Source organism: Aquarana catesbeiana, linkage group LG09, assembly GCF_042186555.1.
Source record: "Aquarana catesbeiana isolate 2022-GZ linkage group LG09, ASM4218655v1, whole genome shotgun sequence".
NCBI lineage: Eukaryota > Metazoa > Chordata > Amphibia > Anura > Ranidae > Aquarana > Aquarana catesbeiana.
The window spans coordinates 257,063,915-257,085,654 of NC_133332.1; the positions used below are offsets into that span (position 1 = coordinate 257,063,915).

Below are 21,740 nucleotides of genomic sequence, written 5' to 3' on the forward strand. Positions count from 1 at the left end.
CTCAAGGGTCCCCACTCACCGAATCCAGCAACCCCAGAAGGGGCAAACAGCATAGAATACCTCGACCACGATCTCCTCTCCACCACAATCATATAAGGCATCCAGGGTGATCTCCGTATTGTTGGTTAAAGGGTATTCATAGTGGCTCCCTTTATCTTCAGTTGCAAGCTGGACAAGCTTGGCTCCAGCAATGTGACGTCCTGGAGGATGTCAGTGTCTGGTGGGGAGCTCCTCCAGGATGTCCCATTGCTGGAGCCAAGCTTGTCCAGCTTGCAACTGAAGATAAAGGGAGCCACTATGAATACCCTTTAACCAACAATACGGAGATCACCCTGGATGCCTTATATGATCGTGGTGGAGAGGAGAGCGTAGTTGAGATATTCTATGCTGTTTGCCCCTTCTGGGGTTGCTGGATTCGGTGAGTGGGGACCCTTGAGGGGGAGCACAAAAGTCACAAAGACCACCTGAGAGCACTCCAGTCACGGTTTTTCCTGCAAAGAACAAATTTCTGAACACTGGTTTTGAAGAGGTCTATCACTCTATGGACTATGATCACTAATTATTAATTGATTTGCACTAGCACCAATTAGGCAGAGGTGCACTTTTATTGTTCATTGGACTTTGATTACTATTTATATAATATCAATTAATTTATATATATTTTGCACTAACTAGGCAGAGGTACACTTTTATGTTTGTGCTTATGGTTTTGATTGAAGTAATTATCATCTGTGGTGGTCTCCGGGTTTAGACCTATCACAGATGTAGGTGTTTAGCATACACCCCCTTATTTAGTGTGTTCACATATATGGCTTTTTGATTTTGCACAAATTTATCACTGTAGATCGTTCTCTTTTGTATTATAGTCATTTTTGGTGGTAACAGGCACCACAAACTAGGGGTACGGTTGGAGGGATAAATCACTTTTGGGAAAATTATCTTTAGTCTAGCATTAACTGCCCTTGGTGTAGTCTATACAGGGAAAGCTAGGGACTACATTAGCCAACACCCCCCCCCCCCCCCCAATTGCACCATCCCATATGTTCCCACAGGAAGCGCCATACCCCATTTTATTTAAATTCAAGTATTCTGTGGAGGATCCTTAGGGAAGCTCCTTTTAGGGGGGCTGCATACCTAAACCTTTGTCCTAAGCGCAGCTTTCACACTCATTCATTCACTGTTGGTAAGGTGGTTTTAGTTTCTTTGACTTGAAGTGTGGATGCGATTGGCCTACTTTCATGTTTTTAGTAAAGAGAGATTTGAATCTCGGCTGGTATAAAGGTTTAGCGACCAGACCTTCAGCAGGATGACGTAGATTCAGAATCGCTGTCCAATGCATTTCTGACTGTAAAAAGAGTATCACTTTATATGTATAGGTATTTTATTTGTTTACACAGGGTTCATGAGCACCCAGGACATTTGATGGTTATTTCTACAATTTGAATACATGTATATATTAGCACATTGATTTGCATACACTCGAGTTGGTTAGGTATATGGTGTGTAATTTTTTTTTTTTTTTGGGGGGGGGGGGGGGGGGGATTGTGGGTCTGGTGGATGGAGAGCGCAGCATATTTTGAAAAGTTATTTTTATTTTATTATGGTAAAGTATTTATTAAAATTATTATTATAATAAAGTATTAGTTCTTTTATTACTACGGTAAAATATTTGTTATATTATTAGGATTGTAAAGTATTATGGTAAAATATTAGTGGGACATTCACTTGGTGCTTTTTTAGAAATAATTGTAATAAATAACTGAAAATTTCCTATCAAATACTTACCATAATTTTCCTTTCCTGATAGGCTCCATAGCAGCATACGTGTGGGTTAGCCCCGCCTCCATAACTAGCCTATAGGACACCTCTCCCATAAATCTTTGCTCTGGACTACCAGACATGTTCCGTAACTAGCCTACTGCAAGCATTGGGAGGGACTCCTGCTGCCATGGAGCCTATCAGGAAAGGAAAACTACGTTAAGTATTTGATAGGAAATTTTCTGTTTTCCTGACAGGCTCCATGGCAGCATACGTGTGGGAAATAACACACCCGGGAGGGCAAATGCTGACAAAGAAAACAAATTTAACACCGTCAACCGTCAGTACTTGCAAACCAAAATTAACGGATGACAAAGCAGCTGGTTCAACACAGTAGTGAGACAAATATGTTGATAGACGACCAGGAAGCCGCTCTACAGATTAGTTCAGGCGCAACAGTGAGTGTGAAGTCACTGCCTCTGGAGGAGCCAAGCCCTTCGCTTTATAAGCTCTTTGAATGTACAATCCAAGCAGCAATAAATCTAACCAAAGCCTGCATTCCTTTGTTTTTTCTATGCAGAAGGATGAAAAGAAAATCAGTTTGTCTAAAGGATGCTGTAATTTCCAGGTATTGTCTCAGAGTCTGCCCCATATCAAGGGGATGGACATCTTGACTTTCTGTTGAGCTAAAGGTGGGAAGCACAATTTATTGATTTTTGTAAAAACTGAAGTTACTTTAGAGTTTGACCCCAGCATGGGAATTAATACTGCTCTGTCTGGAAAAAAAAATTAGAAAAGGCTCCTTTGAACCTAGGTTTCTGATTTCAGACACTCTCTTAGCTGAAGTAACTGCTACCAGGAAGGCGGTTTTGAGTGTAAGAGCCTTCACTGATAAAGGCTTGTCAGGATCTGATCCGAGCGTAGAAAGGAAATCCAGGACAAGAGGAAGATCCCATTTGGGAAACCTCTGCTTCCTTAGATGTCTAAGCCTGATTGCACCTCTGAAGAACTGGCGAACAAGGAATGATTAGCCCATGAAACTCCTGTGAATGCCGAGATGGCTGAAACTTGTACCCAAAGTGAGCTTATTGCAAAGGACAGGTCTAGACCTGACTGTAGAAAGCTAAGGACATCCTGAACTGCCGGAAAGCTACAAGGATTAGGCCTAGACGACATGTGACCTGTGAACCTGGTCCAGATACGTTCATAGACCCTATTGGTGCTTTTCCTTCTGGCATTAAGGATGGTCGAAATGGCTTCTTCTGGACAACCTAGGGCCTCGAGCCTTCCCCTCTCAAGAACCAAACCCTGAGGTGCAGGTGAGAAGGATAGGGGTGCAGAGTTGTGCCTTGGGACAGTAGATCCAGTCTGAGAGGCAGGGGAACTGAGTCTCGATAACCAAGGAGTGTTAAGAAAGGAAACCATGGCCTGTTGGGCCAGAACGGAATTACTGCTGACTTTCACTTTCTCTGCTCTGAGCCTGTGGAGAAACTGGAGTATCACAGGTACCGGAGGAAAGGCGTAAGCCATGCTGAACCTCCACTGGTCCGTGAGAGCATCTATCCCATATGCCTGAGTATCCCGGAACCTCGAGTAATATTTGGTCAACTTGCAATTGCATGGGGATGTAAAGAGATCTACTTTCAGGGTCAGGAGCCACTCAAACACCCCTTTGTGGAGAGACCACTCGTTGTTGTTCAGTTAAACACGAGAGAGGAAGTCCGCCTGTACATTCTGGATCCCAGGAATGTAGACTGCTGAGATGTTGGACAAATTCCTCTGTGCCAAGTTCATGACTGGCTCCACCTCCTGCAGCAGGGACCAGTTGCAGGTTCCACCTTGCTTCCTTATGTAAGCCACCGCGGTTGTATTTTCCAACCTGAGCATCACTGATGAGTTTTTTGTTAGATGATGGAACGCTAGAAGTGCCTGAAAGGCAGCCTGCAGTTCCAAGATGTTGGACACAATCCCTAGAGAAGGAGGATTCCATCTACCTTGTGCTACTTCCGATAGGCAATGAGCGCCCCAGCCCCGGTTGCTGGCATCTGAGGTTATCGTGACCCACGTGATAGGAACAATTGAGTGGCAATTGCGAAGGTTTTTCCCTTGGAGCCACCAAGAGAGAGACTCCTTCATAACTGGAGTAAGGTGGATGCGCTGACTCTTGCTGTTGGAACTCCATTGTTGAAGGTATCCTTTCTGGAAGGGCCGTGTGTGCCACTGAGCCCATTTCACTATGGGAATAGTTGCTGCCACTTACCTTCAGACACCGAAAAGCGGAGAGATGAGACGAAGTGAGAGCTGAGCGAATTCTGTCTTGGATTATTACAATCTTCTCCCCAGGCAGAGAGATAGTGCTCCACCCTGTTGAAGTGGGCACCGAGGAACACAAGGGACTGTGTGGGTTCCAGGTGACTCTTCTCCAGATTCAGGAGCCACCTGAACTCTTGAAGAGTGTAGATGACCAGGCTCCTGTGCTCTAAATGTTGACCCTTGTCATGAGCTAGGAGAAGGAGATCTAGGTAATGACAACAAACCCCTTTGACTCGGAGCAGAGCTACAACGGCCAGCAAAACCTTGGAGAAAACACGAGGAGATGTTGTTAGACCGAAGGGGAGACAGGTAAATTGTAAGTGCTGATTGTCTACTGCAAAGCAAAGAAACTGTTGGAAATCCGCTGCCAAAGGAACATGGAAGTGGGAGTCTTTCAGATCGATTGACACCAACCAGTCTCCTGGATGAACCGACTGCTGGATCGTTAGTAAAGACTCCATCTTGAATTTTTCTTTTCAAATGAAGCGGTTGAGATGTGTCAGATCTATGACTGGTCTCCATGTGCCATTCTTTTTCTGTATCAATAACAGAGGAGAATGCATGCCTTTGCCTTGTTCGCCATCTGGAACAGGGATGGCTGCGCCTTGTTCCAATAATGAGCTTACGTAAGCTAACAGGATCTTCTTTTTTTCTTCTGAACGTGGAAGAGTTGTAGGCATAAATCTGATCCTGGGGGTGCTGTTGAAGACTCAGGTGTGACCTGCGGAGACCATTTTGACAGTCCAAAAGTCCTGGATTGAGGCCGCTCAGACATGCCGAAAGCGGAGCAGATGAGCCCCCACCTGGCATGCCTGAGCGGGCCCAATCTCAAAAAGACTTTGAGGAACCCAGTAGCCAGAGGACCCACCCTTTTGTGAGTTTTTTAAAAGAGGATTGCCTGTTTTTTCAAGATCTTGTAAACTCCCGGCCAGGCCTGTAACTGCGCGCCTCCTTTGTGCGATCTGTATTTTGTGTTCTTGGAAAAGAATGCCTCTGGTTCTGAAAGCGCCTATCCTGAGGGAGGAACCCTGACTTACCACCCGTGACCCGGGTTATGGCGCTGTCAAGCTTGTTGCCGAAAAGAGATGTGCCCTCAAAAGGGAATTCGGCACCAAGCTTGCTTAGAAGCTGGATCCGCCAACCAGGGTCTGAGCCATAAGGCACGACGGGCTGTGACCGCTGCCAGCATAACCCGGGATACCAGGCAGATGAGATCAATAGAAGCCTCCCCCAGAAAGGCGGATGCCAGCCTGATTTCTTGAATAGGCGAGTTTTTGGCCACCTCACTGGAGAAACCTCTGAGAGGCTCATCCACACTGTCCGACCACGATTACAAGGCTTTAGAGACTGCGGCTAAGGCCAGGACTGGTTTACAGGCCATGCCCACTGTTAAGTAAATCCGCAAGAGGACTGGCCACCAGGAGACAGTGAAGCGTCCATTGCTATTCAAGGTAGACACTGCAGGTGAGAAGGCAAAAGGATCAGATACCAGTAAGGGAATAAATAATCCCTTAAACAGTACCTACCTGGGGAAGCCATAACAGATGCCCGGGAAGTCGCCGCACAAGGGACCGTAGGGGGTTGTCTTCAGGTAGGAGAATCAACTACATGGTCCTACGGAGGAGGACAAAAAAGGAACATGGCTGGTAGTCCAGAGTAAAAATTTATGGGAGAGGTGTCCTATAGGGTAGTTATGGAGGCGGGGCTAACCCACGCGTATGCTGCTATGGAGCCTGTCAGGAAAAGACGGATGTCTGTGTGTCTATTAAGGCAGCAACATTTTTTTTTTGCTGGGAAAGGTTCACACTTTTGCAGGTCAGGAACGCGCACCAAATCATGCACTTTACCAACCTGCGTTGAAACATGCTGCCCTAATGGGAACACTTATTCAGGACAAAACTACAAGTTTTTTGTACAACTAGTTTGATCTTCCTGTAGTTTATGTGTTAAATGATAGCTGACCTTAACTGTAGATTTAAAGGCTTCATTTGATACTTAAAGGAGTTGTAAAGTGTCACGTTTTTTCACCTTAATGCAGTCTATGCATTAAGGTAAAAACCCTCCTGTGATGCAGCTGCCCCACAGAGCCCACCTTTTTCTTACCTGAACCCGATCGTTCCAGCAATGAGAACAAGCCCAGCAGCTCCAGCTGCTATCTTGGGTCCTTATTGGATAGATTGATAGCAGTAGGAACCATAGGCTCCCGTTGCTGTCAATCAATTCCAGGGACCCGGGGGGGCTATGAATAAGCGCCATGATGGGGCGTGAAACATGTTAGCTATTTTTCCTGTACATGAGGTGACTGCATTTGGATTTTATTTCTTCATATCAATAAAGATGCCTTCTATGGTGTGCGGCCGTCCAGGATCTTTTTCTTTCCTTCAGTGACCCGGGGGGGCGGGGCCGAGTCCTGCTGTCTGTGTCAATAGACGCAGCAGGACTTGGGAGTCGCACGCATGAGTGCCCCCATGGCAAGCGGCTCTCCGCGGGGGCACTGGATAAGGAGGGGCCAGGAGCGCTGCCGGGGGACCCCAGAAACACAGGGCAGGTAAGTATGACATGTTTAAAAAAAAAAAAAAAGAAAAAAAATGAACCTTTACAATCCCTTTTAAATGTATTACTGTATGTACTTCACTATGGCTTGCTATTGGATTCTTGCAAGATTTCCAGTGTTTGTTAATCTTATTTTATTTTTGTATTGGAAAAAAAAAAAAAAAAATATATAATAAAAAAAAAGTTAAATTATATATATAAAAAATAAAAAATAAAAAAAGAAACCTGCTGCTCTTTGGCAGACTTGCGGTGGTGCCATTAATTGGTAATTGCACCCTCACACATCTAGCACGCTCCAAACCACATGGTGCCGCAGCACCATGTGGTTCAGTACGGGCATATCTTTAGAAAAGAGTCAGGAACTTTTTTTTTTTGTGCGTTTCAGGCGTAGAGCCTGAAATGAATGGGCTGCCCTACATGCAACAAGTGAAAAATGCACATGTACTCTGTTGCACCTGTAGGTGTGAACCTAGCCTTAGGGGGATAGGAGGCCGAAAACACTGTTAGGGATTAGAAGGGGCACAGTGATGTCAGTCCAAACAGGAAATTAGAACCACATTGGTTTCTGCTTTCTGGTCAATGGTTATAGATCTGAATTGTTCTACACTTGCAGGGTTTTAAAAGAAACAAACATGGGGAAATGTATTGAATGTTTTTTTTTTTTTTTTATCTTTATTTTTTTTGTGCCCTGACTTCCACTTTAATTCTCCAGCAACCCTGGAGAACTATGGGGAATTGTCAATATTTGTAACAACCCCTGTGACTTTCATCTCACGTCTGTGTTCTTATGTTATCTTTTGCAAATATACGCATAATGCCAATTTACATTACGAGATCCCTTGAATCCGTTCCAATGGACAAGCTCCTGCATTCGTACTTAGCTACAAGTAGATGCCCACCTTGGTTGTGGTTTACCTGTGCTGTCACCAGTTTGTCATCTAGTCGTAGCTCCTTGGTGAAGAAGTCTGCTCCTATGGTGGCTCTGTAGTAGTTGGTGAAGCGACTGTTGACGTACTGGTTCATCAGTGCTGACTTTCCCACTCTGTAAGCCACAGAATCCCAATTAGATGCACATTCAACGTGGGCACAAAGAAGGCATACTCAGTTCTCTACTTGACGATCTAGTAAATTCTTTGCATTCCACCAGTCATGTGAGGTGGAGGGTAAACACACATTATAAGATCAGAATCAATAGACAGTTTGCAAAATCCACTTAAGACTATTATTACTCATCCACAGATACAGTGTACACTGTCCTTTTCTCAACACAGTAGGAGGAATCTGCTCCTACAGCAGCCATATCAGCTGCTTTCAATACCATTCAAGCAGATCTTTCCTAGGAGGGACAGTCATGAGGTATGTCTTGAGATATTCAGGCTGGGTATATGTAATTTAAGTAAGTGGATCTAAACTGAAAATGAAGGTCTGCTAAATTAGGTCACATGACCCAGAGTGCCAAGGGTTCTCTTTGTTACAGTGGACAGATGGGTAAAGTGCATCCAGAACGTATTCACAACACTTCACTTTGTCCACATTTTGTTGTGTTACAGCCTTATTCCAAAATGGATTTGAAATATTTGCAAATTAAAAAAAAAAAAAAATCCCATGTACATACAGTGGGGAAATTATTTGATCCCCTGCAGATTTTGTAAGTTTGCTATAATTTATTATTATAGGTGTATTTTAAAGGATAGAGACAGAATATCATCCAAAAATCCAGAAAAGACGCATGATACAAATGTTGTTATAAACTGAGTTGCAGTTCAGTGAGTAAAATAAGTATTTGATCCCCCTACCAATCAATAATTCTGGCTCCCAGAGACTGGCTACAGTAAGTGCTCATGTGGTACACAGATTAGTCACCTCAATTTAAGAAGGTGCTCCTAATGACAACTCATTAAGTGTATAAAAGACACCTATACGCAGAATCTTTCTTCCATTCAAACGTCACCATCATGGGCAAGACCAAAGACCTGTCAAAGGACGTCAGGGACAAGACTGTAGACCTGCACAAGGCTGGAATGGGCTACAAGATCATCAGCAAGGAGCTTGGTGAGAAGGAGACAACTGTTGGAGCGATTATTTGCAAATGGAAGAAACACAAAATAACCATCAATCGCTCTTGGTCTGGAGCTCCATGCAAGATTTCCCCTCATGGGGTAAGGATGATCATGAGAAAAGTGAGAAATCAGCCTAGAACTACACAGAAGGAGCTTGTGAATGATCTTAAAGAAGTTGGGACCACAGTCACCAAACAAACTATTGGTAACGCAATACGCCACCATGTATTGAAATCCTGCAGCTCCCGCAAGGTCCCCCTCCTCAAAAAGGCACATGTACAGGCCCTTCTGAAGTTTTGATTTAGAGAAGGATTAGGAGAAAGTGCAGTGGTCAGATGAGACCAAAATTAAGCTCTTTAGCATCAACTCGACTCGCCCTGTTTCGAGAAAGAAAACTGCTGATTATGACCCTAAGAACACCATCCCTACAGTCAAGCATGGATGTGGAAACATTTATGCTTTGGGGCTGTTTCTCTGCTAAAGGTACATGCCGACTTTGCCACATTCAGGTGCCAATGGACGGGGCCATGTATTGTAAAATCTTGCATGAAAACCTTCTTCCCTCAGCCAGAACACTGAAGATGGGTCTTCCAGTATGACAATGACCCCAAACATACCGCCAAGGCAACAAAGGAGTGGCTCAAGAAGGACAATAAGGTCATGGAGTGGCCTAGCCAGTCTCCAGACCTTAATCCTATAGAAAATGTATAGAGGGAGCTAAGTTGCCAAGTGACAGCCAAGAAACCTGAAGAATTTAGAGAAGATCTGTAAAGAAGAGTGGACCAAAATCCCTCCTGAGATGTGTGCAAACCTGGTAACCAACTACACTACACTACTCTGTGCTTGCCAACAAAGGTTTCTCCACCAAGTACGAAGTCATGTTTTGCTTGGGAGATCAAATACTTATTTTACTCCCTGAACTGCAACTCAATTTATAACATTTGTATAGTAATTTTTCGAGATTTTTGGTTGCTATTCTAGCTCTATCGGTTAAAATGCACCTATGATAAAAATTTATATAGAGCCTTCATTTCTTTGTAAGTGGGCAAACTTACAAAATCTCCAGGGGATCAAATAATTATTTTTCCCCACTGTAAGTATTCACAGCCTTTGCCATGACATTCAAAATGGAGTTTAGGTGCATTGTTTCCACTGATCATCTTTGAGATGTTTCTACAACTTGATTGGAGTCCATCTGTGGTAAATTGATTGGACATTATTTGGAAAGGCACACACCTGTCTATATATGGTCCCACAGTTAACAGTGCATGACAGAGCACAAACCAAGCCATGAAGTCCAAGAAATTGTCCATAGACCTCCGAGACAGGATTGTATCGAGGCACAGATCTGGGAAAGGGTACATAAAACATTTCTGCAACATTGAAGGTCCCAATGAGCACAATGGCCTCCATCTGTAAATGGAAGAAGTTTAGAACAACCAGGACCCTTCCTCGAGCAGGCCGCCTGGGGGGAGAAGGGACTTAGCCAGGGAGGTGACCTAGAACCCGATGGTCACACTGACAGAGCTCCAGCGTTTCTCTGTGGAGAGAGGAGAACCTTCCAGAAGAAGAACAACCATCTCTGCAGCACTCCACCAATCAGGTCTTTATGGTAGAGTGGCCAGACAGAATCCACTCCCCAGTAAAAGTAACATGACAGCCCACCTGGAGTTTGCCAAAAGGCACCTGAAGGACTCTCAGACCATGAGAAACAAAATTCTCTGGTCTGATGAAACAAAGATTGAACTCTTTGGCCCGAGTGGCAAGCGTTATGTCTGGAGGAAACCAGGCACCGCTCATCACCTGGCCAATACCATCCCAACAGTTAAGCATGGTCGTGGCAGCATCATGCTGTGGGGTTGTGTTTTTTGTTTTTTTGTTTTTTTTTTTGTTTTTTTTTTTTTTTTTTTTAGGAACTGGGAGACTAGTCGGGATCGAAGGAAAGATGAATGCAGCAATGAGACATCATTGATGAAAAACCTGCTCCAGAGCGCTCTGGACCTCAGACTGGGGCGAAGGTTCGTCTTCCAACAGGACAATGACCCTAAGCACACAGCCAAGATAACAAAAGAAGTGGCTACAAAACAACTCTGTGAATGTCCTTGAGTGGCCCAGCCAGAGCCCAGATTTGAACCCGATTGAGCAGCATCACTGGAGAGATCTGAAAATAGCTGTGTACCGACTCTCCCTATCCAACCCGATGGAGCTTGAGAGGTCCTGCAATGAAGACTGGGAGAAACTGCCCAAAGATATGTGTGCCAAGCTTGTAGCATCATACTCAAAAAGACTTGAGGATGTAATTGGTGCTTCAACAAAGTATTGAGCAAAGGCCGTGCATACTTATGTACATGGGATTTATTTATTTTTTTCGATTTTAATTTTTAATAAATTTGCAAAGGATTTCAAATAAAGTTCTTTCACGTTGTCATAACATAACAAAATGGGCAAAAAAAATAAAGTGCTGTGAATACTTTCCGGATGCACTGTACATACTCTAGTATGCTTACCAACCCTCCTTAAAAGGGAATGTATGGTCTCTCTCTAAAATCTTATAGATATACATGTGTAAAAGAAACCCAGCTTGATGTATATAAATTCAATAATGTATGGTAAGGTTAAAAATCCATGTTACTAAGCCTTTCTGTGTGATTTTGCTTCAACGTGTCTCTCTACACTTATGACCAATAGGTTAGGAGAGAACAGTTGGACTAGAGCCAAAACGTTTTTCCATTCTGGATAGAGTAAGGGAGGGTTACAACTCCTGTCAGTTTTCATTGTCCCATTGGGGAGACTGACCTTCACTTCCTGTCCCATAGCCAAAACAGGAAGCCAGAGGAAATCTCTGAAGATGATGGGAATCCCTTGGGGCCCTCCAGGTCACCAGATCTAGTGTCCTCATCGGAAGATTTGCCCTCTATTACTTTTCTGGGGACAACCCAAAATTTTGGGATTTGCTTTTACTTTCAGATAATGGCAAAACAGAATAAATAGAGAGGGTGAATTTCCCTAATGGGGGGACAGACGGCAATAAAAATCTAAGGACCTGTTCACACCTGAGCAATTTTCTGCTTGAAGCTTGTAGATCTAAAAACTCTCAACAAGCCAAATCCTGTTCAATTCAATGGCCACTGTTCACATCTGAGCGTTCTCTCGCCTGAAGCAAAATGCCTGTCGCTCAAAAAAAAAAAAGTACATGAGCTTATTTTTGGCAGATTACGTTTTTTGGCCCCATAGACTTCAATAAAAAGTCTAATGCCCCGTACACACGATCGGATTTTCCGACGGAAAATGTGTGATAGGACCTTGTCGGAAATTCCGACCGTGTGTGGGCTCCATCACACATTTTCCATCGGATTTTCCGACACACAAAGTTTGAGAGCAGGCTATAAAATTTTCCGACAACAAAATCCGTTGTCGGAAATTCCGATCGTGTGTACACAAATCCGACGGACAAAGTGCCACGCATGCTCAGAATAAATAAAGAGATGAAAGCTATTGGGCACTGCCCCGTTTATAGTCCCGACGTATGTGTTTTACGTCACCGCGTTTTAGAACGATCGGATTTTCCGACAACTTTGTGTGACCGTGTGTATGCAAGACAAGTTTGAGCCAACATCCGTCGGAAAAAATCCTAGGATTTTGTTGTCGGAATGTCCGAACAAAGCCGACCGTGTGTACGGGGCATAAGTCACCTGACTTAAGCATTTTACGAGCGTTTTGTCAATTGTTTTCTGTTTAAACAGCTGCTTTCTCCACCCCTAATTTCCTCTCCCTCTCCTAGTGCTTTTTATTGGCTAAACAAAAACACCTAAAGCTATAAAACGCTTCTAAAATGCTGCAAAAACACCCAAAAATGCCAGTAAATCACTACGCTCAGGTGTGAATGGAGCCTGACAGGTGTTCTAATCCCTCTCCACTCCATCCAAAACCAAAAAAAAAAAGTTTGCTTTTAGTTACACTTTAAAAAACTTGTTGCTATGAATAGCTTATAACAATAAATGGAGGTCACCATCCATTCTCATTACAAGCTCAAGCTCTGCTTCCTACTTTTGCAGTGTTACATGTTGTTACAAGCTGATCCCTGCTGAATTGGCTGATATTTGAGCCATGGTTGGACCCGCAAGCACCTCCAGCTTAAAGCGGAGTTCCAGGCAAAAATTGAACTCTCCACAACCCTCCCCCCACCCCATCTCTGTTTTGAATTTTTAATTTTTTTTATGCAGTTGTCTCACGTAGATCACATGTAAGCAGGCACAGTTGGCTAGTCTGTCACTAGGTGGCTCTGTCACAAAATAATGTGGCAAGAGGGAATTTTGTAATTGAGCGTTCGGTCCCCTTTTTAGACAAAGCCTTCCTGTAGTGATGTAATGGGTGGAGTTAGGGTCCATATAAAATGGGGAGGGGCCTAGAAAGGCAGGCATGGGGGTCAAACACCCCACAGCATGTAGATGTAGTAAGCTATTGCCAAGGCACTTCATGGGGCTGAACTCCAGGTGAGGTCATTTGACACCCAGAACTGCCAGTTGTAATTATGGTTTAAAGAGGAAGTAAACCCTGGTGGGTTTTACTTCCGCTTTATTTCCCTGCAAAGGTAAAGCCTAATGGGCTAGTATGCATCGCATACTAGCCCATTATGTGTCACTTACCTGACACCGAAGCCCGCGACGTCCCAGTTGTCCCCACGAGCATGGAGCTTCCATCTTCGCCCCTCTTCCTTCCAGGGCTGCAAACTCCGGCTCTGTGACTGGCCAGAGTCTCGTGACGTCACTCCCCCGCATGCGTGCGGGAGCCACCAGTCACGGCATGACCCCTATTAGAAACGGCACGATGTGCTCTTTCTAAAGGGCACATGCGCTGTAGTCTTTGGCGCTCGTCTTTTTAGTAAATATCTACTAAGCCGTGGAGGTTTAGGAGATATTTCAAGCACCTACGGGTAAGCCTTAATATAGGCTTACCTGTAGGTAAAAGTGGTTGTACAACCACTTTAAGGTCTGGTTCACACCTATGAATTTTTTTTTAGTGCGTTTTCAGTTTTACAGAAACACATTACAGTCTATTTAACATGGTTTCCTATGGGTCATGTTCACATCTGTGCATTTTATGGAAAGGGCCAGGGACTTTTTTCTGGTTTTTGGTTCCATAGACTTCAATGGATGAAAAGCATGTATTGAAAAATGCAAAATGCACCCACAATGTGCAAACTGCAACCTGCATAGGTGTGAATCGGGCCTTTAGTGGACCGTGAGCAGGAAAGGGCATTTTAGGCCAAGCTAAGTGTTTTCTGACACGAGTACTAGTACACCTGGGAGTGAGAGTAACATCTGGGAGCGTACCCAGCTGGGCAGAGCTGGGAGGGTCAGTTCACACCATAGAAATGCAGTCTGGATGCTTTTCTGCAGGTGCATTTTTGATGTGTTCCAGTGTGTTTTTGATGCAGTGCATTTTTCCCCCTCTTTTTTTTTTTTTTTTTCTTAGCCTTGTATAAGGACATGTGTGTCCCATTGCCTTTTCAGTGCGTTTTTGATGCGTTTTACAGTGTTCCAGTACAATCCAGTGCAGGAAAAATGCAGCATGTGGTACTTTTTTTTTTTTTCTGGAACTGCAACGCACTGGTGTGAACTATGCCATTGAAAACCATATAACTTACTTTTCATGCGTTTCTGAGGCAGAAAAAAAAAAAACGCACTGGACTGTATGTGGTGTGAACTGGCCCGGAGAGAGAGATTGGTATACAACGGCAAGCACCTTGTTAATCTCAGCTGACAAATCAGGATTCGTCACCTTGTGGAGCAGAATTCTACAGAACCTAGTATAATGGGAGATGGGTCCCAACACGCTGGTGCTCCCAAAGAGAGGAGAGGGGGTAGTGAAAGATGGCTTTTACGTTCCATTCACAAATGACTGCTACAGTCCATGTCCACTGTTGTGTATGGCATCCTATACCTGTCAATCATGGCCATCTTCTGAAGAGGAACAGTAAAGTGCAGAAAATACATCTTTGGTGTGGACATTACTTTCTTTTAAATATAAAAGGCTCATGGCCCGGGAAGTCCTGGGTAGGCCTATGGGAAGCATTTGGGGACAATGTGGCAAAAGCTAGTGGGTCACTGTCTTACCCAAGAATTGGCGGGGGTGGGGACTTGCACATTTTGGCACCAACTCCTGGCCAATCAGAAGTCCCCTTACAAGCCCAGGTCAGGCTGAGTGTTTGCAATGCACAGCACAGACTTTCCTTCTTTTTCAGTTTTAATAAATCACCCCTCATGATCAGCACGACCGCTTTTCTAGAATACAAAGATTACCATTTGTACTGCACAAGAAATAAACTTACCCCGCATTCCCAACTAAAAGAATTTTGATGTGTTGTCTTGAGAACATCTCCCAATGTCAGGTGGAACAACATAAGTTGAAAGTCCTATGGAAAATATCTGGCAAGAGAGAAAAAGAGTAAGTAATGGGGATCTATTTTGTACGGTTTGTATGTGCAATAACTTTAAATAATTACAGATTAAACTTAAAAAAAAATAATGATTGTATTTTACATAATAATCGTTTAAGTATTTGAACATCTAGTCTCCTGTAACTTCAGGCTGAGAGAGGGTGAAACAGCAATAAGAGGCAATCTGTCTCTCCTCTTATTCACATCCCCCCTGACGAAAAGCGATCCATGGCGCAATACAGCTTTCTGATTTTACTTTCTTTTTTTTTTTTTTATCTTTTTTTCAGCCAAGGAGTATTTTGCAGTGAAATACCATGTAGCAACCATAAGCCAAGTATTTGGCTTGTGCTTGCGATGCAGTCCCATTGACATCATTGGGCGACAGTGCCGCCTGTCAAACTTGGCACAAACTTAGCAAGCCAAGGTAAATTTGCTGCAATACTTAAACAAGGAATGCTCCCTGCCGGCAGAATACAATAGCGCTGCGGGAGGAATTCCCCCATCAACCATGACTCTGTTGATGAGAAAATTGCATAATTAATGGCCTGCCTTACCTGCTTAGGCAGTTTTTTTTTTTTTTTTTTTTTGTAAAGCTGAACTAACCCTTTAAGGTAGGGAGGTTGGGGGATGCTTAAAGTGCAGATCAACCGCATGCTTTAAATGCACCCCAACTGCAAGTCTAAACAAGCCCTTAAAGTGATTGTGAAGTCTCTTTTTTTTTTTTTTTTTCTATTAAAATAACAAACATGTTGTTATACTCCCCTGCTCTGTGCAGTGGATTTGCACAGAGCAGCCCCAATCCTCCTCTTCTCAGGGTGCTTCTTCTATACTCCTAGCCTCTCCCTCCTGTTGCGTGCCCCCACAGCAAGCAGCTTGCTATGGGGGCACCAGAGCCAAGCCGCTGCTCTATGTGTCCATTCAAGCACACAGCTGCGGTTCGGCCCCACCCCCTCTCTCTCCTGATTGGCTAACTGAGTTTGATGGCAGCAGGAGCCAATGCCAATATTGCTTAGTAGGAGGCCTTTGTGGAACACTGGAGCTTGTGTCATAGACTGTTTGTCTGCAAGCCATAGAATGGTGGTGCAGATGTATGTGGAGACAAATTTGCCAAGTCTAGTTTTGTTTTTTGTTGGTGTTAAGGTGTATACAGAGGGACTACAGAGTGCAGATTTTGCTCCTGTTTTTTGCAACTTGGTACTTTGTTTGCCTTACTTGGTATGTACTGCCTTTAATACTGTATATATGTTTTCATGATATGGTTTCCTAACATCCTTATGCTCTTGTAACAATCTCTGCACAAAGCTTGCGATCCAATTCCAGGGAATCTGTTTGCATGGCATCCTCGAGGATATCCTAAGGCTCACGGGCCACGGCATAAACAGTTTAATTTTCTCAGCTGGTGCACTGAAATCTCAATATCTACAGCACCAAAGGATCAACAATAACGTTTGCTCTTGCAAAGTAAACTGGGGTTTGTATTCAAAGTAGACCTTCACTCCAAAGTGACATTTTGCACCATTCCAACGCTCCCTCAACTTTCAAAATAACCTTTCTATAAATTTTTTTTTTTTTTTTTTTTTTTAGAATTAATTTTTTTAAATTTACCTTTTTTTTTTTTTTTTTGCTTTTCTTTTTTCTATACCATCTACATTTTTGCCTAGGCGAGAATGAGGTTTCATTATCTTCCTTCTGCCCCCTGGGATACTAACATCACATATCCAAGGAGCAGTGGTGGCCCATCCAATAGGGGCGCCGCCCTCCAATCCATGCGTCTGGCCCCTAATCTATATGCAGGGTGCTGAACGCATGGATTTCAATGTTTTTTTTTTATTTAAGCACATGATTAGAGCCTGAGGCCGGATTCACACTGGTACGACACGACAGTCGTACCACTTTGGATCTGACTTTGCCCTGCGACTTGAAGTCTTACTTCAATGAACAGGGATACGACTTTGATCCCCGATAAATGCAGGCACTGTGTCTGGTATGAATCTTTAGGGGGAACACCACGTACGATGTAAAAAAAAAAAAAAAAAAAAAAAAAAAAAAAGGAAAAAAAAAAACTGCATGGGTTCCCCCTCCCCACGCTGAAAAAAACGGTGTTGGGGCCCCCCCCAAAATCCATGCCAGACCCTTATCCGAGCACACAGCTCGGCAGGTCAGGAAAGGGGGTGGGGATGAGCGAGGCCCCCCTCCTGAACCGCACTAGGCCACATACCCTCAACAAGGGGGGGGTGCTTTGGGGCAGGGGGGCTCTGTGCCCCCCCCACCCCAATGCACCTTGTCCCCATGTTGATGAGGACAAGGACCTCTTCCCAACAACCCTGGCCGTTGATTGTTGGGGTCTGCGGTTGGGAGGGCTTTTCGGAATCTGGAAGCCCCCTTTAACAAGGGGGGCCCCCAGATCCTGGCCCCCCACCCTATGTGAATCAGTATGGGGTACATTGCACCCCTACCCATTCACCAAAAAAAAAAAAAAAGCTGTTATCTCTTCCTATCTCTTCTCTCCGGCTATTCTGCCTCCTCTGTTGACTTCTTCTGCCTCTGCCGGTTCTTCTCCGCTATCTTCTCACTCTTTTGCTGGGTCTTCTCCCCTTCTCCCTCTGTTCTTCTTCCAATGTTCACTCAACGCTCTCTCTCCCACTCTAATGCTGGGTGCATGGTGTGCCACTACTTATATTGGCATGGGGCGGGGTCTCCTTTTTTGGAGCGACAAGCTTTGCGTGTTGCGATTTAGGTGGCATTAAAATTGAATGGCACCTGAACAAGCCTTGTGCGATTTGTCATTTTTGCGCAGTGTTTTGGGATCGTGGGCAGAATCGCACAATTCTGCCCACAATCGCACACGCCCAGGTGTAAATGGAGCCTCAGGGTGCAGGTAGCTTCCAGTTTTTCTTTGCAGTGTGCTGCATTGAGGGGGAGGGGGGGAGTGTGAGGTGCGCTTTAGATCATCACACTGTTTACAGCACCAAAAAAAAGCAGCAGTGCTTTAGGAATTAAATTTCAACCCTCAACTCTGCAGTGAATTAGGAGGGGCAGCTACAAAAAAAGAGCCCAGAAGGGGGTCTTTAATAATTCACGTCTTCTTTTCTGTCGGCGCCCCTCCTAATCCACACCGGAGGAGAGGTTGACACTGAGTCCTTGCCCCGGGTGAAAGAATGTCTTGCTTCGCCACTGGGTAAGAATGCAGCCCAACCACTTGTTTTTTTTCTCCCCTCAATCACAAGTGTAAATGAGCCCTAAGAGCTTTTCTACTCAGCTGTACTTTGCACACTTTTTGATGCACCTGCAATGTATTTAGCGGATTTAAACTGAAAGTTCAAGTAGGCTTTTAAGCGAAACCATGCAAACGTGAGTGAGGCTGGCCATACATTATACAATACTCTTATACAATTTTTCTTTAGATTTACCAAACCTAAAACACTTTTTAATTTGTATGCAATCAGGCTGGCACTTGCACTACATAGTTGAAGGTAAAGCTTAAAGAAATTGAATAAGAAAATTGTATAATGTATGGCCAGCTTAAAGCGGAGCTCCACCCAAAGGGGAATCCCTGCGTGTTTGCTCACCCCCCCTCCCCTGCCACATTTGGCACCCTTTGGAAGGGGAGCGGATACCTGTCAAAACCAGGTGCCTTCTCACTTCCGAGTAAGATCGTCGCAACAGGCAGACATGGAGGGAGAGACTGAACACACAGCAGGATGACGGAGGCACATAAACTGACCACAGTATCGTGGATCAGCATCCACGATTAGCGTAGTCAGTACACATAGGGGAACACAGGAACAGGCAGGATCAACCAGGTATTGTACAACAAATTACACTGCAAATATAGATCATGCTTTATAGAAACAGGAACATTTTATTTTTATTTATTTATTTATTTTTAGGGTTACAACCGCTTTAATTTTCTGACCAAAGTTCCACATGAAGTATCCATTTGCTAATGTTACGCTCAAAAACCAATTTCAGTAAAAAGAAACAAGGCGTTTGTTTTTGCACAACCGTGTCTAATACAATTCATATGGATTTTTTGCTAGTGACGCAACAAAATGTACATCAATCAAGGATTGCAGTGCATTTTGCACATGCAAGACAGCATGTGAGTGCATGTCAACACACTTGCATTGAACGCACACGGTGTGGTGTGAATCATCAGCTCTTCTATAAATACTGCAGTGCCCAGTATGAGGGCATTTCATTACCCTTGTTGGATTGTTAAATTACAAAAATGTGTGTGTGTGTGTGTGTGTGTGTGTGTGTGTGTGTGTGTATATGCGCACACACACACACACACACACACACACACACACAGCCTTGCAAAAGTATTCACCCCCCTTATCATTTTTCACGTTTTGTTGCCTCACAACCTGGAATTAACATGGATTGTTTGAGGATTTGCATTCTTTCATTTAGAGAACATGCCCACAACTTTGAAGATTTTTTTTTTCTTTATTGTGTAGCAAACAACAAATAGGACAAAATAACACAAAAAGTCAATGTGCATAACTATTCACCCCCCTAAAGTCAATACTTTGTAGAGCCACCTTTTGCGCCCATCACAGCTCCAAGTCACTTTGGATAAGTCTCTATGAGCTTGCCACATCTTACCACTGGGATTTTTGCCCATTCCTCCTTGTAAAACTGCTCCAGCTCCTTCAAGTTGGATGGTTTGCACTTGTGAACAGCAATCTTTAAGTTTGACCTCAGATTTTCTATTGGATTGAGGTCTGGGCTTTCCTAGGCCATTCCAACACATTTAAATGTTTCCCCTTAAACCACTCAAGTGTTGCTTTAGCAGTGTGTTTGGGGTTATTGTCCTGCTGGAAGGTGAACCTCCGTCCTAGCCTCAAATCACACACAGAGTAGTACAGGTTTTGCTCAAGAATATCCCTGTATTTAGCACCATCCATCTTTCCCTCAACTCTGACCAGTTACCAAGTCCCGACTGCTGAAAAACATCCCCACAGCATGATGCTGCCACCACCATGTTTCACGGTGGGGATGGTGTTCTTTGGGCGATGTGATGTGTTGGGTTTGCACCAGACATAGCGTTTTCTTTGATGGCCAAAAAGTTCAATTTTAGACTCATCAGACCTGAGCACCTTCCTCCATATATTTTGGGAGTCTCCCACATACCTTTTCGCAAACTCCAAACGTGCCATTTTGTTTTTTGCTGAGAGTAATGACTTTCTTCTGGGCACTCTGCCATAAAGCCCAACTCTATGGAGCGTACGGCTTATTGTCGTCCTATGTACAGATACTCCAGTCTCTGCTGTGGAACTCTGCAGCTCCTCCAGGGTTACCTTAGGTCTCTGTGCTCCTCTCTGAATAATGCCCTCCTTGTCTGGTCCGTGAGTTTTGGTGTGCGGCCGTCTCTTGGCAGGTTTGCTGTTGTGCCATGTTCTTTCCATTTGGTTATGATAGATTTGATGGTGCTCCAAGGGATCATCAAAGATTTGGATATTTTTTTTTATAACCTAACCCTGACTTGTACTTCTCAACAACATTGTCCCTTACTTGTTTGGAGAGTTCCTTGGTCTTCATGGCAGTGTGGTTTTTTTTTTTTTTTTCTGAAAAATAGTTTTATGTATGTATTTTTCTAATTTTACTTCACCAACTTAGACTATTGTGTTCTAATCCATCACATATAATTCAGATTCAAAAAACATTGAACTAAAGGCTGTAATGTAACAAAATAGGTAAAAAGCCAAGGGGGGTGAATACTCTTGCAAGGCAATGTGTATATGTAATCTATATAGCTGTGATACAAAATCAATAAATAATAATAAATATATAACCTTGCTCAAATATTGCCAGCTAACACCAATTAAAAGGAGAAGCACAGCCAAAGCTCATTTGGCTGTACTTCTCCTGTAGATCACAGGAGTGCAGTTCATTCTGTGCACCCTGTGAACAAGACTGGTCCAGCTTGGGGCAAGATTATGACAATAAAGTGGGGATCCGCCCACAACCCCAGACCCTGAGCCAGCATTCCCACGCCTTCCACAGCCCAGAGCTCCAGTGGGGGGTGGGGGCACAGCACCGAAAGTCACCAGCTCTCTCGCTTACAGATCACTAAGAACCGAGCGATCAGCTGTCTTTGCTCGCGTAGTTCTCAGTCTTAGAGCCGACGGGGGACAGATGCTGCATCCACCTAGGTAGGCATGATTAAAAAAAAAAAATTTTATATATATATATAAATATATGAGCCAGCTGCCAGTCTTCTGGGTGGATCTGGACTTCTGGACCATATGGTTGGGATCTTATCAGAGCCTGGACAGGCTCTGTGATGTCAGCTGACAGCGGGCTTCAGTCCTCTGTCGGCTGAAAACAGATCACAGGAGTGCAGAACTACCACCACTTCTGTGATCCACAGAAGCATGGCCAAAAAAGCTTTGGACATACTACTTTAATGGATCCCCTTGTCCTTAGTATAGAGTCATAGACAGTGGTGGCTGGTGAAGTTTTAGGATGGGGAGGACCAGACCCCGCCCTTCCTTTTTGACTCCTCCCAATTTCCCTAAGCCCCACCCTTTATATAATGCACCCTCTTTGTCCCCCGTATACCACCTGCTTCCACCTATAGTGTCAGGAGTATACAACCCCAGCATCAC

General features: G+C 44.1%; 1 protein-coding gene across 1 annotated transcript in view; it reads right to left on the reverse strand.

Moving 5' to 3' along the window:
• Window positions 1-21,740, reverse strand: part of LOC141108549 (ras-related protein Rab-7a-like) — a 45,158-nt gene that overhangs the window by 13,565 nt on the left and 9,853 nt on the right. The window contains exons 2-3 of the mRNA XM_073600253.1: window positions 15,016-15,112; window positions 7,540-7,666 (exon numbers count right to left, since the gene is read on the reverse strand). Of these exons, the coding sequence (XP_073456354.1) occupies window positions 7,540-7,666; window positions 15,016-15,062 (174 nt within the window). The 5' untranslated portion in view covers window positions 15,063-15,112. The remainder of the gene's footprint in view (window positions 1-7,539; window positions 7,667-15,015; window positions 15,113-21,740) is intronic.